At 55.3% G+C, this 12,451-nt stretch overlaps 1 protein-coding gene across 3 annotated transcripts in view; it reads right to left on the bottom strand.

Annotated features, from left to right (window-relative positions):
• The window catches only part of ARHGAP26 (Rho GTPase activating protein 26), a 108,505-nt gene that overhangs the window by 72,285 nt on the left and 23,769 nt on the right, over positions 1 to 12,451 (bottom strand). For all 3 annotated transcript variants that reach the window (XM_033073193.2, XM_033073195.2, XM_033073196.2), the window contains exons 8-10: positions 11,224 to 11,353; positions 10,897 to 10,997; positions 8,810 to 8,904 (exon numbers count right to left, since the gene is read on the bottom strand). In XM_033073193.2, the coding sequence (XP_032929084.1) occupies positions 8,810 to 8,904; positions 10,897 to 10,997; positions 11,224 to 11,353 (326 nt within the window). The remainder of the gene's footprint in view (positions 1 to 8,809; positions 8,905 to 10,896; positions 10,998 to 11,223; positions 11,354 to 12,451) is intronic.

Here is a 12,451-nt window from a genome sequence, read left to right as displayed (position 1 = left end):
TGCAAAGCACTTCATCCCAAGGTGTGCCTGCCCTGTGCCAGCCCCTGGGCCTGTCTGTGACACACAGGGGTGGCAGTGACACAGTGCTGGTCCCTGTCCCCTCCAGCAATGCAGCAGTCCCAGGGTGCTGCTCCTGCCCCCAGCCCTGGCAGTGCAGCCCCCAAACAGCCCTGGGACTGCTCACTGATGTGCTGAGAGGGGAAAGGACAGGCTGAGAGCTGCACACCCAGCACAGGAGCAGGGGACAGCCCTGCACCACCCCTGCCCCAGGGCCAACATCACCAACACCACCTCCTCAGTGATGCTGCACTCCTGGACACCCTTCCCATGCACACAGTCCATCCTGGACACCCTTCCCATGCACACAGTCCACCCTGAACACCCTTCCCATGCACACAGTCCATCCTGGACACCCTTCCCATGCACACAGTCCGTCCTGGACACCCTTCCCATGCACACAGTCCATCCTGGACACCCTTCCCATGCACACAGTCCATCCTGGACACCCTTCCCATGCACACAGTCCATCCTGGACACCCTTCCCATTCACACAGTCCATCCTGGACACCCTTCCCATGCACAGAGTGCAGCCTGGACACCCTTCCCATGCACACAGTCCATCCTGGACACCCTTCCCATGCACACAGTCCATCCTGGACACCCTTCCCATGCACAGAGTGCAGCCTGGACACCCTTCCCATGCACACAGTCCATCCTGGACACCCTTCCCATGCACACAGTCCATCCTGGACACCCTTCCCATGCACGGAGTGCAGCCTCAATCACCTGCTCTGCCCATTGTGACCAGCATGGTGAGAAAGGTCTCACAAGGCAGAGCGTTTGTGCAGCCTCAGGTGTGGGAGCTGTGAGCTCACACCAGGGCTGGCACCTCAGAGAGCCCTGTCTGTGTGTCTGGCAGTGCCAGAGTGAGCCCTGTCCGTGTGTCTGGCAGTGCCACAGCCCCCAGGCTGTCTGTCAGTGAGCCCTGTCTGTCAGTGAGCCCTGTCCGTGTGTCTGGCAGTGCCAGAGTGAGCTCTGTCTGTCTGTGTGTCTGGCAGTGCCAGAGTGAGCCCTGTCCATGTGTCTGGCCCCCAGGCTGTCTGTCAGTGAGCCCTGTCCCTGTCAGTGAGCCCTGTCCGTGTGTCTGGCAGTGCCAGAATGAGCTCTGTCCATGTGTCTGGCAGTGCCAGAGTGAGCCCTGTCTGTCAGTGAGCCCTGTCCGTGTGTCTGGCAGTGCCACAGCCCCCAGGCTGTCTGTCAGAGAGCCCTGTCCCTGTCAGTGAGCCCTGTCCGTGTGTCTGTCATTGCCAGAGTGAGCTCTGTCCGTGTGTCTGGCAGTGCCACAGCCCCCAGGCTGTCTGTCAGAGAGCCCTGTCCCTGTCAGTGAGCCCTGTCCGTGTGTCTGGCAGTGCCAGAGTGAGCTCTGTCCGTGTGTCTGGCAGTGGCAGAGTGAGCCCTGTCCGTGTGTCTGGCAGTGGCACAGCCCCCAGGCTGTCTGTCAGTGAGCCCTGTCCGTGTGTCTGGCAGTGCCAGAGTGAGCTCTGTCCGTGTGTCTGGCAGTGCCTCTGGTGCTGCTGCTCCCACCCCAGCAGGGCAGGGGCTCTGCAATGGCTCAGGAGGCAGGCACAGGGATTGGGATTGGGGTTGGGATTGGGATTGGGATTGGGATTGGGGTTGGGATTGGGGTTGGGGTTGGGATTGGGGTTGGGGTTGGGGTTGGGGTTGGGATTGGGGTTGGGATTGGGGTTGGGATTGGGGTTGGGGTTGGGATTGGGGTTGGGATTGGGATTGGGATTGGGATTGGGATTGGATTGGGATTGGGATTGGGGTTGGGATTGGGATTAAACCTCGGAGCTGCCAGCCCTGCAGAGCGCCCCACAGAGCACGTAGGCTCTGTCCCAACCCCCACACCTGATAAGGCCTGGGGAGAGGGGGGATTCCTAACTTGAGCTTCCCAAGGGTGATTCAGCAGGAAAACGTGAGCTGCACCAACACTCTGCAGATGCCCTTTGGTCCTTGATAAGAGCCTGTAAGAAAATTAAACTTTAACAGGGGCTCTCAAGAGGTGGGCTTGGCCCTTCCCCTGCTGCTCTGGGGCACACACAGGGCAGGAGTGAGGATTGACCCTTCTCCCTGAGCCCACTCCATCCCACAGCCCAGCTCACAGCAGCTCAGCACTGTCCCACCAGTGGAAGCTGTGCCCAGGTCCAAAAACCAGACATAATGTGCTTGATCTCTGCTAATCCCATTGGTGAGTCAGGCAATACTCACCAGCTTAGTGGTTTGGAAGTTTACTCACTTTGGAGGGAAGAGGAAACCACTTAAACCATCACCCATCTGAGAGGGAAAACGCTCCACATCCAGGAGCAGAGATGTTCAAAACTCTGCACAAAGCTCCTTGCTGTGCAGGTACAAAGGGATTCCAGGGACCTGGGGAGCTGCAGTGGCCACTTGAGCCAGGGCTTAGGTCTGACTTTAAGCCAAGCTGCTGCTGAAGGCACAGACACCTCAGTCAGAAAGCCCTGGAAGGGCTCTAGCTCAGCTAGGGACACACAGGAAAGGAAATACTGGCATTTCTGCATTTCTGTCTCTTCAGCCAAGACACTAGAACAGAGAAATTTAAACCCTCCCTCCATGGTGTGTTGGGCACTGGACTCCCAGCAGAGCAGGGTCCCAGAGTGGCAGGGCTGGTATCTGGAGTGCCAGGTTCCCTCAGCACAGGGCTAAGAGGTGATAACAGCAAAATGTTTGTTCTGCCTCTGAGCAGATAACAACTCCTCGGGCTTCACTTCAAAGTCAAACTTCTTTAACAGCATGAGGGGAGGGGCTGTGAAACTGAATCAGACCCAATTTCCATTGCAAATAGCTCTGCATTTCCTCCCCCAGTGTTTATTTGCCAGGGCACCCATTGCATCACTTTCCTGAGCAGAAGCATCTTCCTGGCTGTGATAAATTTAAGATGCACCCACACATTACACCTCATTCATTATGGATGTGGCCAGTGCCCCCGGGGCTCGGTGTGCTCACAGCCAGGTCATGGCTGGCACTGGAGCAGCCCCAGCCCTGCTGGAAACACACCCCAAACACAGCCCAAACACACAGCATCCTCACACAGCCCCAACAAACACAGCATCCTCACAGAGCCCCCAAACACAGCCCCAAACACACCCCAAACACAGCCCAAACACAGCCCCAAACAAACACAGCATCCTCACAGAGCCCCCAAACACAGCCCCAAACACAGCCCTAAACAAATACAGCCCCAAACACAGCCCTAAACAAATACAGCATCCTCACACAGCCCCAAACAAACACAGCATCCTCACAGAGCCCCAAACACAGCCCCAAACACAGCCCCAAACACAGCCCCAAACACAGCCCAACAAACACAGCCCCAAACAAACAAACACAGCCCCAAACACAGCCCCAAACAAACACAGCCCCAACAAACACAGCATCCTCACAGAGCCCCCAAACACAGCCCCAAACACAGCCCCAAACACAGCCCCAAACACAGCCCCAAACACAGCCCCAAACAAACACAGCATCCTCACAGAGCCCCAAACACAGCCCCAAACACAGCCCCAAACACAGCCCCAAACAAACACAGCATCCTCACAGAGCCCCAAACACACCCCAAACACAGCCCCAAACACAGCCCCAAACACAGCCCAACAAACACAGCCCCAAACACAGCCCCAAACACAGCCCCAACAAACACAGCATCCTCACAGAGCCCCAAACACAGCCCCAAACACAGCCCCAAACACAGCCCCAACAAACACAGCATCCTCACACAGCCCCAAACACAGCCCCAACAAACACAGCATCCTCACAGAGCCCCAAACACAGCCCAAACAAACACAGCCCCAAACACAGCCCCAAACACAGCCCCAAACACAGCCCCAACAAACACAGCATCCTCACAGAGCCCCAAACACAGCCCCAAACACAGCCCCAAACACAGCCCCAAACACACACAGCATCCTCACACAGCCCCAAACACAGCCCCAACAAACACAGCCCCAAACACAGCCCCAAACAAACACAGCCCCAAACACAGCCCCAACAAACACAGCATCCTCACACAGCCCCAAACACAGCCCCAACAAACACAGCCCCAAACACAGCCCCAAACACAGCCTGCACACACAGCATCCTCACAGAGCCCCAAACACAGCCCCAAACACAGCCCCAAACACAGCCCCAAACAAACACAGCATCCTCACAGAGCCCCAAACACAGCCCCAAACACAGCCCCAAACACAGCCCCAAACAAACACAGCATCCTCACACAGCCCCAAACACAGCCCCAACAAACACAGCATCCTCACAGAGCCCCCAGATCAGCCCCAAACACAGCCCCAAACACAGCCCCAAACAAACACAGCCCCAAACAAACACAGCATCCTCACACAGCCCCAAACACAACCCCAAACAAACACAGCATCCTCACACAGCCCCAAACACAGCCCCAAACAAACACAGCATCCTCACAGAGCCCCCAGATCAGCCCCTTCCCCAGCCACTGCTCCTTGGAGTTCTCTCCAGCACGCATCCATGGCAAAAACCCCACTCTGACATTTCCCAAATCATCAGAGCTGTCCTTGTCCTCCCACCCAAAAACTGGCCCCCAATACTGGGGGTCACTCATACAGATAATTATTTATAAAGATAACATACAGTAAATACAGATTTTACTGCAGCCAGCCCACCCCAGGCAGCCTCAGCCACAGCAGGACCCTCCTGGATGTGTCCCCAAGGTGCTCAATCCTGAGCTGCTGTGGCAAACAAGCCCAAGGAGCTGCAGATTCACTCCTGGGTGAATCCCACACTTGCACCTGCAGGCACCAAACCCCTCTGCCTTTTTCTGGGACACAAGGAGGGGAAGAGACATCTTGGGATCAGAAGAAATCCATTTCTAAACTGAGTGAGTGTAGGAGTGTGAGACCAGAGCAGAACATGGCAAACACTTAATAAAGAATATTTTCAATATGCTACAATCTAAAAATGGAAGATTTTTCCATATGAGACCACACAGGAAATTTGAATTTTCTTAATATTTCAGCTTTTGTGACAAATGGCCCAGCCTTAAGGAGCTGTGACTAAGCACAGTGAGAAAATGAGAAACTGCAATAGCTTTTCCTTCTTCCAGGAAAACAAACAAATAAGGAAAGCAATAGAAACAGATAAGAACTTCCAACTGCTGTAGCAGCTTATCACAGCGAGACAATCTAAACTGCTGATGAAAACACACACAGTGCACCAATAAAGAGTGCAGAGATGTTCCCAGCCCAGCCTGAGCACAGCAGCCCAGACAGCACCAGCAGCCAGATGTGGCCCCAAAACGTTGGTGGGCAAAGATGGAATTAAGGGGAAACTGAGCTCAGAAAGTCTGGGTGCTAAGGGGGAAACAGCTCAGAAATTCTGGGTGCTAAGGGGGAACTGAGCTCAGAAAGTCTGGGTGCTAAGGGCAAACTGAGCTCAGAAATTCTGGGTGCTAAGGGAGAACTGAGCTCAGAAATTCTGGGTGTTAAGGGGGAAACTGAGTTCATAAATTCTGGGTGCTAAGGGGGAAACTGAGCTCAGAAATTCTGGGTGCTAAGGGAAAACTGAGCTCAGAAATTCTGGGTGCTAAGGGGAAACTGAGCTCAGAAATTCTGGGTGCTAAGGGGGAACTGGGCTCAGAAAGTCTGGGAGCTAAGGGGGAAAAAGCTCAGAAATTCTGGGTGCTAAGGGGGAAACTGAGCTCAGAAAGTCTGGGTGCTAAGGGGGAAACAGTTCAGAAAGTCTGGGTGATAAGAAGGAACTGAGCTCAGAAAGTCTGGGTGCTAAGGGGGAAACTGAGCTCAGAAATTCTGGGTGCTCTGCAGAGCTCAGCACGTTCTGCAGGGCTGGGGCCACCATGGCTCCTGTGGCCACCAAGGGGAAGGAGCCTCATCTCTCCCTGTGCCACCCCCTGAGATTTGTCCTGAAGGTCTCTGCAGAGGTGACACTGGCACAGGAGGGGACAGGGGACACTGAGGCACTGCCAGGCTGGGGTCACTGGCACAGGGGAGCAGGTCCTGCCACAGTCAGAGCCTGGATCTGCCAGGTGCATCCCCAGAGCCCTCCTGGGGAATGCCATCTGCTCAGGGCATCTCTCCCACTCCCTGCCAACCATCCAGCACTGTGCCAATGCTTTCAGGAAGAATTTCCCCATGGAAAGGGTGCTCAGGCCCTGCAACTGCCCAGGCAGGGCTGGAGTGCCCATCCCTGGGGAGTCCAAGGAACTCCTGGTTGTGGCACTCAGTGCTCTGGGCTGGGGACAAGGTGGGGACAAGGTGGGGACAAGTCCCTTCCCCTCCTTGCACCCCAAAAAAAGGCAAAGGGGTTTGGTGCCCAGAGGTGGAAGTGTGGGATGCAGCACCAGCTTGGACTGGATGCTGTTTGGGTTCATCTTTCACCTCAGTGACTTTGGGATTGTGGTTCCAGGTGTGGTGCCAGTCACCCTGGGGCAGGCAGGCAGGGTCTGGGCAGTGGTGGCACCTGCAGAGCTGCCAGCCCTGGTGCCCACCAAGGGGCCCAGCCCCTCTGAGAACCTCCTGCTCCCCTAAAAGCCAGCTGGCACTCAGGAGTAGTTTGCTTCTGGCCCAGAGCAATGACCTACATTATCCTAAACGACACAGCTCTTGTCATCCCTCAGATGAGACACTCCTCCTCCCCAGGCTGGTTTGGTAAGACCCTGGCTGCCATCCCTGCTCACCTTGTTTACAACCCTGATTTAATGTGCAGGGACTACAAACGAGTTCAGTTAATGAAAAAAGAGCATTTCCAGTAAAACACAGCACCCATCACACTGGGGGTGTATTTCAGCCAGACCTAGATCACCATTCTGGGGTTCATTCTGCTGTAACAACACAATGCAATACTTCTAACCTGCTATTTCTAAATGCCAAGGCCAGGCTGGATGGGGGCTGGAGCAACCTGGCCTAGTGCAAAGTGTCCCTGCCCGTGGCAGGGGGTGGGATGAGATGGATTAGAGTCCAACAGAAACTATTCTGGGATTCTGTGACAAGGAAGCAATGCTGCAATAACAGACCAGGCTCCAGATTTTCAGCTTGGTTGTGCTGAATCATCCTTACAGGAGAAAAACCCACTTTTTTTCCCACCTAAGCAGGAGCAGCTCTCAGCTGTGCTATTTAGGTGTCCCTGCTGAGCTGCAGGGCTGCAGCCCGTGCTGTCTGTGCTCCCAGACCCATTTCTGTGCAGAGCTGGGAAGCTCCAGCCGAGGCTGCCACCTCCAGGCTGTGCTGAGAGCTGGAAGAGCCCAGCCCTGAGAGCCTGGCAGGGTGAGGGTGATCTCAGCACAGCTGGCACTCACAGCCAGAGCTGCTGGTGCCCAGATCTGCCCCAGGAACAGGGAGACAGCCTGGCCACACCACAGCCTCTCCCAGCTGTGGCAAAATTTGTTGTTTCCTCTTCCTCTTAACTTCATCTGGGGAATACCCAATATTTCAGACATCTAATGACAAATTCTGATAGACAGAGAATGCAGAGCTGCCTATACTGGGAAAAACCAGCTTTTTCCTTCAGGTGTGTCCTGCTCTCCCAGGCAAATCCCTGCAGCAGGAATGTGCACGTGAAAGGAGAAATTCCTCAGGTTTCCCCTTCCTGTGCTGTTCCTCTGCCATGATTTACATGGAGCACACACATTTCTGGAGCAGCTCCTGGCAGGCTCCAAACATCAAAGGAAGCTTCAGCTGCCTCTGAACACGCTGAAGAGAATTATTGTGGCTCCATTCTCCTTCTCCCACTTTGGAGTTTGATTTTCACATTATAAAAAAATATCCTCGGGGCACAGCAAAAAAAAAAAAAAAAATCCTGTGTCAGCAGTAATACTGGAACTTTGTGGGGAAAAGCAGAGCTGCAGAGAGTGGGAGGCAGCCCCAGGTTATCCCATCCCTCAGCCAACACAGGCAGAGCTCCATCACCAACCCCTCCCTGCATGGGCCGGCACTGAAGCAATGCTGAGGCACAGGCTGGACAGGGGAGGCACCAGGGGTTATTCCAGCTTTATTCAACACCTAGATTTTAATGAATTTGGGTTTTTCTGAGACCTCCAGGGCAGCTGGACCACGGGCAGGCACACAAGCAGAGCACACTGAGTGCATTTGGGGCAGGTTTTAGTGAACCATGTGAAGTTGTGCAGCTCTGATTCAGTGAGTGACTCCCCCTGGAGCAGCAGCACAGCCTGGCTTTGCTGGTTTTGTGTGAGCCATGCATGATGCTCACTGACACAGCAACAGCTCTCAGCCCTGCCTGCCAGAGACTGACCCACACACACCTCTGGTCCAGCTGCTGTGTGATAAGTCACAGCACAAGTGTTTTCCTCCTTCTGGAAAAAGGAGTGAAAGTGCCTGGAGCAGGAGCCAGAGGTCCATTGTCACCCATCCGTGGTGAAGCAGCAAAGCCACCCCAGCAGAAAGGGTGACACTGCTCCAACACACACCCAGGGCTGGAGAGGGGCAGCACCTCCCTCCAGCACAGCCACAGAGCAGCTCCTGCAGGCTGGACACTGCTCAGCTTGTGTGGCCTGAGGCTGCAGAAGTGCTAAAACACCCTTAAAGTCAGAGAGATTTGTAAAGCAAAGCAGCACTCAATACAGAGCTGGAAAAGGTGTGATTCCATGGGATAATGCTTTCCACTCCCACAGGGTGTGACTGAAGGACAGAAATCACCCAGGAGCAGCCCCAAAGCCCAGGGTAGAGCACAGTCCTTCCCTGCACAGGCTCAGCACAGCCCAGCAGCTCCTCCTGGCAGCTCTCACCTGTCCACAGCCTCCACATCAAAGCAGAACCTCTTCTCAATGGAGTCTGTTTTCCGGCGGGTGCAGGATTTCAGGGTGACAGCTTCATCTTCCCCCTGAGAACAGACAAAACCTCAGCTGAGGCTGAGAACAGCCCAAAGCCACAGCCTGACCCCAGCACCCACTGCTGTCAAACCTGGGGGGATCTGCCAAAAAGATCTGTTTGTATCTCTGACAGGAGGATTTCTCTTTTTACCCTTATTTAACCCAAAGCCTCTCAGAGGAGCCTTCCCTTCAGGATGTCCCTGATTCAATCTGTGCATTAAGCACCACAACCCATTCTTCACGTGGGCAGGGGGTGCTGGACCACAGCTCTTGGGCAGAATCAGCTTTATTTTCCATTCCTGCCCAACACTCCCCTGGCAGTTTGCACTCCACGCTGCGTTTCTGGCAGCACTGTGCACACCAGGACTTTTAACAGGAGCAAACACGTCTTAAAATGTTTATTATATAACAAAGCAATGGCAAAACCATTCTCCCATCCAGAGAATGCCTCTCTGCATCCAGGCTGCACTGGATTTCCACAGGGCTGAGCAGGGATCCAGCAGGATCTGTGAGCACTGCTGTCCTCTGCTGGAGGAAATCCTGCCTCAGCCCCTGCCAGCACAGACACTGCAACTGTGAAATTCCACGGATGACCTAAGAGAAAATGAATTTTGAAGGAGTTCCTGGAGACAGACACTTTTCTGGGCTCTCTGTGCTGCTCCTGATGACACCTTGGCTGACCACCCTGTTCCCTGACATCACCATTTTCCAGGAAACATATTTAGAATCACTTAGATTGGAAAAGACCTCCAAGATCACAGAGCCTGAAAGTCACCACTGCCAGCCCCTGGCCACAGCTGCCCCAGCACAGGCAGCTTTTCCTGCCAGGATGGGCCAAGCACAGCCCTGGAGAGGGCTCAGGGTGCTGCCAGCAGCTCCCACACCCCTGGGTGCTGGGAGAGCCCTGAAATGGGAAGGGAGCAGACAAAACACAGCCCAGCCACTGATGATTACAGGGCTGGGATATGTTAATGCTGAGCTATAATGAAGATGCTCCAAGGCAAGAGGAAATTAATATTAGAAGCTTCCCTGCCCACAGCCAGCTCCCTGTGCCAGCAGGAAGCCGTGTGGGAGCCTGGCCAGCTGCCCCAGCACTCCCCAGCAAGGGGATTGTTTGTCCAAGCTGTGCAGGGGTCTCTTGTTCCTCTTACAGAGCAGCAAAGCCAGCCCTGGATGCAGCCCTGGGAGCACTGGGAGCACTGGGAGCACTGGGAGCACTGGGAGCAGCATGGGCTGGCTCCCCACACCCCACACCCCACACCCCACACCCCACTCCCCTGCTCCTCACACCCCCTCAGGGCCAAGGGGAGCTCCAGGCTCTGCTGTGGCTCTGCCCAAAACAAACCAACTTCACTGGCCAAGCCACAGATCATCAGAGACCCAGAATGGTTTGGGTGCAAAGGGCACTTAGAGCTCATCTTGTTTCACTCTCTGCCATGGGCAAGGACACTTCCACTGCACCAGGCTGCCCCAAGCCCTGCCCAACCTGGGACAAGTCACAAGCATTGGAGGCAAAATAATGAACAGGAACAAGGGACATGGAGCTGGAGTGTGGTGGGTGCATGTGGCTGGCAAAGATCTCTGGGCTCTGGGGGTTTTTCTGTCTTTTCTTTCTCAAACCAGGTGCCAAGTTCATTCCTGAGTGGCAGCCACTCAAATGAATGTGACCCACTTCACTGCATTTGTGTCACCTTGCCAAAAAGGTGACACAGTTTGAGCCCTGGGAGAGCCTGCAGCCAGCAGTGCCACGTGCTGCCTGGCAGAGCCCAGCCTGCTCCCTGCCAGGACCTATCCCTTCTGCTGCTCCCTGCCAGGACTGATCCCTTCTGCTGCTCCCTGCCAGGACTGATCCCTTCTCCTGCTCCCTGCCATCCCTCACCCCTCCCCTGCTCCCTGCCAGGACTCACCCCTTCCCCTCCTGTTCCCTGCCATCCCTCACCCCTTCCCCTCCTGCTCCCTGCCAGGACTCACCCCTTCCCCTCCTGCTCCCTGGCAGGACTCACCCCTTTTCCTCCTGATTTCTGGTCGAAGGGCACCATGGTGATGCGCTTGGATTCCCTCTGGTAGGTGCAGTAGTGCTTCACCCAGGAGGTCCCAAAGTGCCCTGCAGAGCAAGCACAGGCTTTGTGTTGGAGCAGCCTCACCCCAGAACTGCTCTGTTCAACATCATTTCACCACACTCCTGTACCCAAAACACTGCAGTGCTTCCCCCTGACTGCCACATTCCCACCGTGCCAATCCCTGTTTTCCAGGGCTCTGTCCCTGCTGGATCTTTGTGCCCTGTGCTGCCCATCCCCTCCCCAGGCTCCAGCCACCCCTCCCCAACCTACTCTTCTCCTGCACGTAGAGATAGCCCTCCATGGTGTAAGGGCTGATGTTCTTGTGCTCGTGGGGATTCTCCTTCATCTTCTTCATCAAAGCTTCCACCTCTGACCTGGTTCCTTCGAAGCGGTTTCTTGTCTGCAGATTAAAGCAGGAATTTGTTCTGCACTGCAGGGACCCTGCCTGGCCCTGCAGCCTGTGGGAAATGGGACTGGGAGCCAGGGCCAGCCACAGGGCAGGTTTGCTTCCTGGGCCTGGATTTAAGCTAAATCAAAACTATTACAACAATTGGCAAAGACTTCCAGAACTTTAAAGGGATTTAAAAAAGAGGGAGAGGGATTTTTGACATGGGTCGATAGTGATAGGACAAGGGAAATGGATTTAAACTAAAAGAGGAGAGATTTAGACTGGATATTGGGAAAAAAACTTCCTGTGAGGGTGAGGAGAGCCTGGCACAGGGTGCCCAGGGAAGCTGAGGCTGCTCCACCCCTGGCAGTGCCCAAGGCCAGGCTGGACAGGGCTTGGAGCAGCCTGGGACAGTGCAAGGTGTGAAATGAGATTTAGGTCCCTTCCAGCCCAAAGCAGTCTGGAATTCTGTGATTAAAACACACCAGAAGGTGAGGTGGCTCTGCCAGACACTGACAGTGATGGGCACAGGGACACCCTGAGCATGGGGACACCCTGAGCATGGGGACACCCTGAGCATGGGGACACCCTGGGAACAGGGACAGCCAAGCACAGGGACAGCCAGGCACAGGGACACCCTGGGAACAGGGACATCCTGAGCATGGGGACACCCTGGGAACAGGGACACCCTGAGCATGGGGACATCCTGGGAACATAGACACCCTGGGAACAGGGACAGCCAGGCACAGGGACATCCTGAGCATGGGGACACCCTGAGCATGGGGACACCCTGGGAACAGGGACAGCCAGGCACAGGGACATCCTGAGCATGGGGACACCCTGAGCATGGGGACACCCTGGGAACAGGGACACCCTGAGCATGGGGACACCCTGAGCATGGGGACACCCTGGGAACAGGGACACCCTGGGCATGGGGACATCCTGGGAACAGGGACAGCCAGGCACACCCAACGCACAGGGACAGCCAGGCACAGGGACACCTGGCACAGGGACAGCCAGGCACAGGGACACCTGGCACAGGGACACCTGGCACACTCCAGGCACAGGGACACCTGGCACACCCCAGGCACAGGGACACCTGGCACACCC

The sequence above is a fragment of the Catharus ustulatus genome, chromosome 15 (genome assembly GCF_009819885.2).
Source record: "Catharus ustulatus isolate bCatUst1 chromosome 15, bCatUst1.pri.v2, whole genome shotgun sequence".
NCBI lineage: Eukaryota > Metazoa > Chordata > Aves > Passeriformes > Turdidae > Catharus > Catharus ustulatus.
Note: the sequence above shows the minus strand (reverse complement) of the source record. Positions and strands in the feature narration are given on the sequence as shown.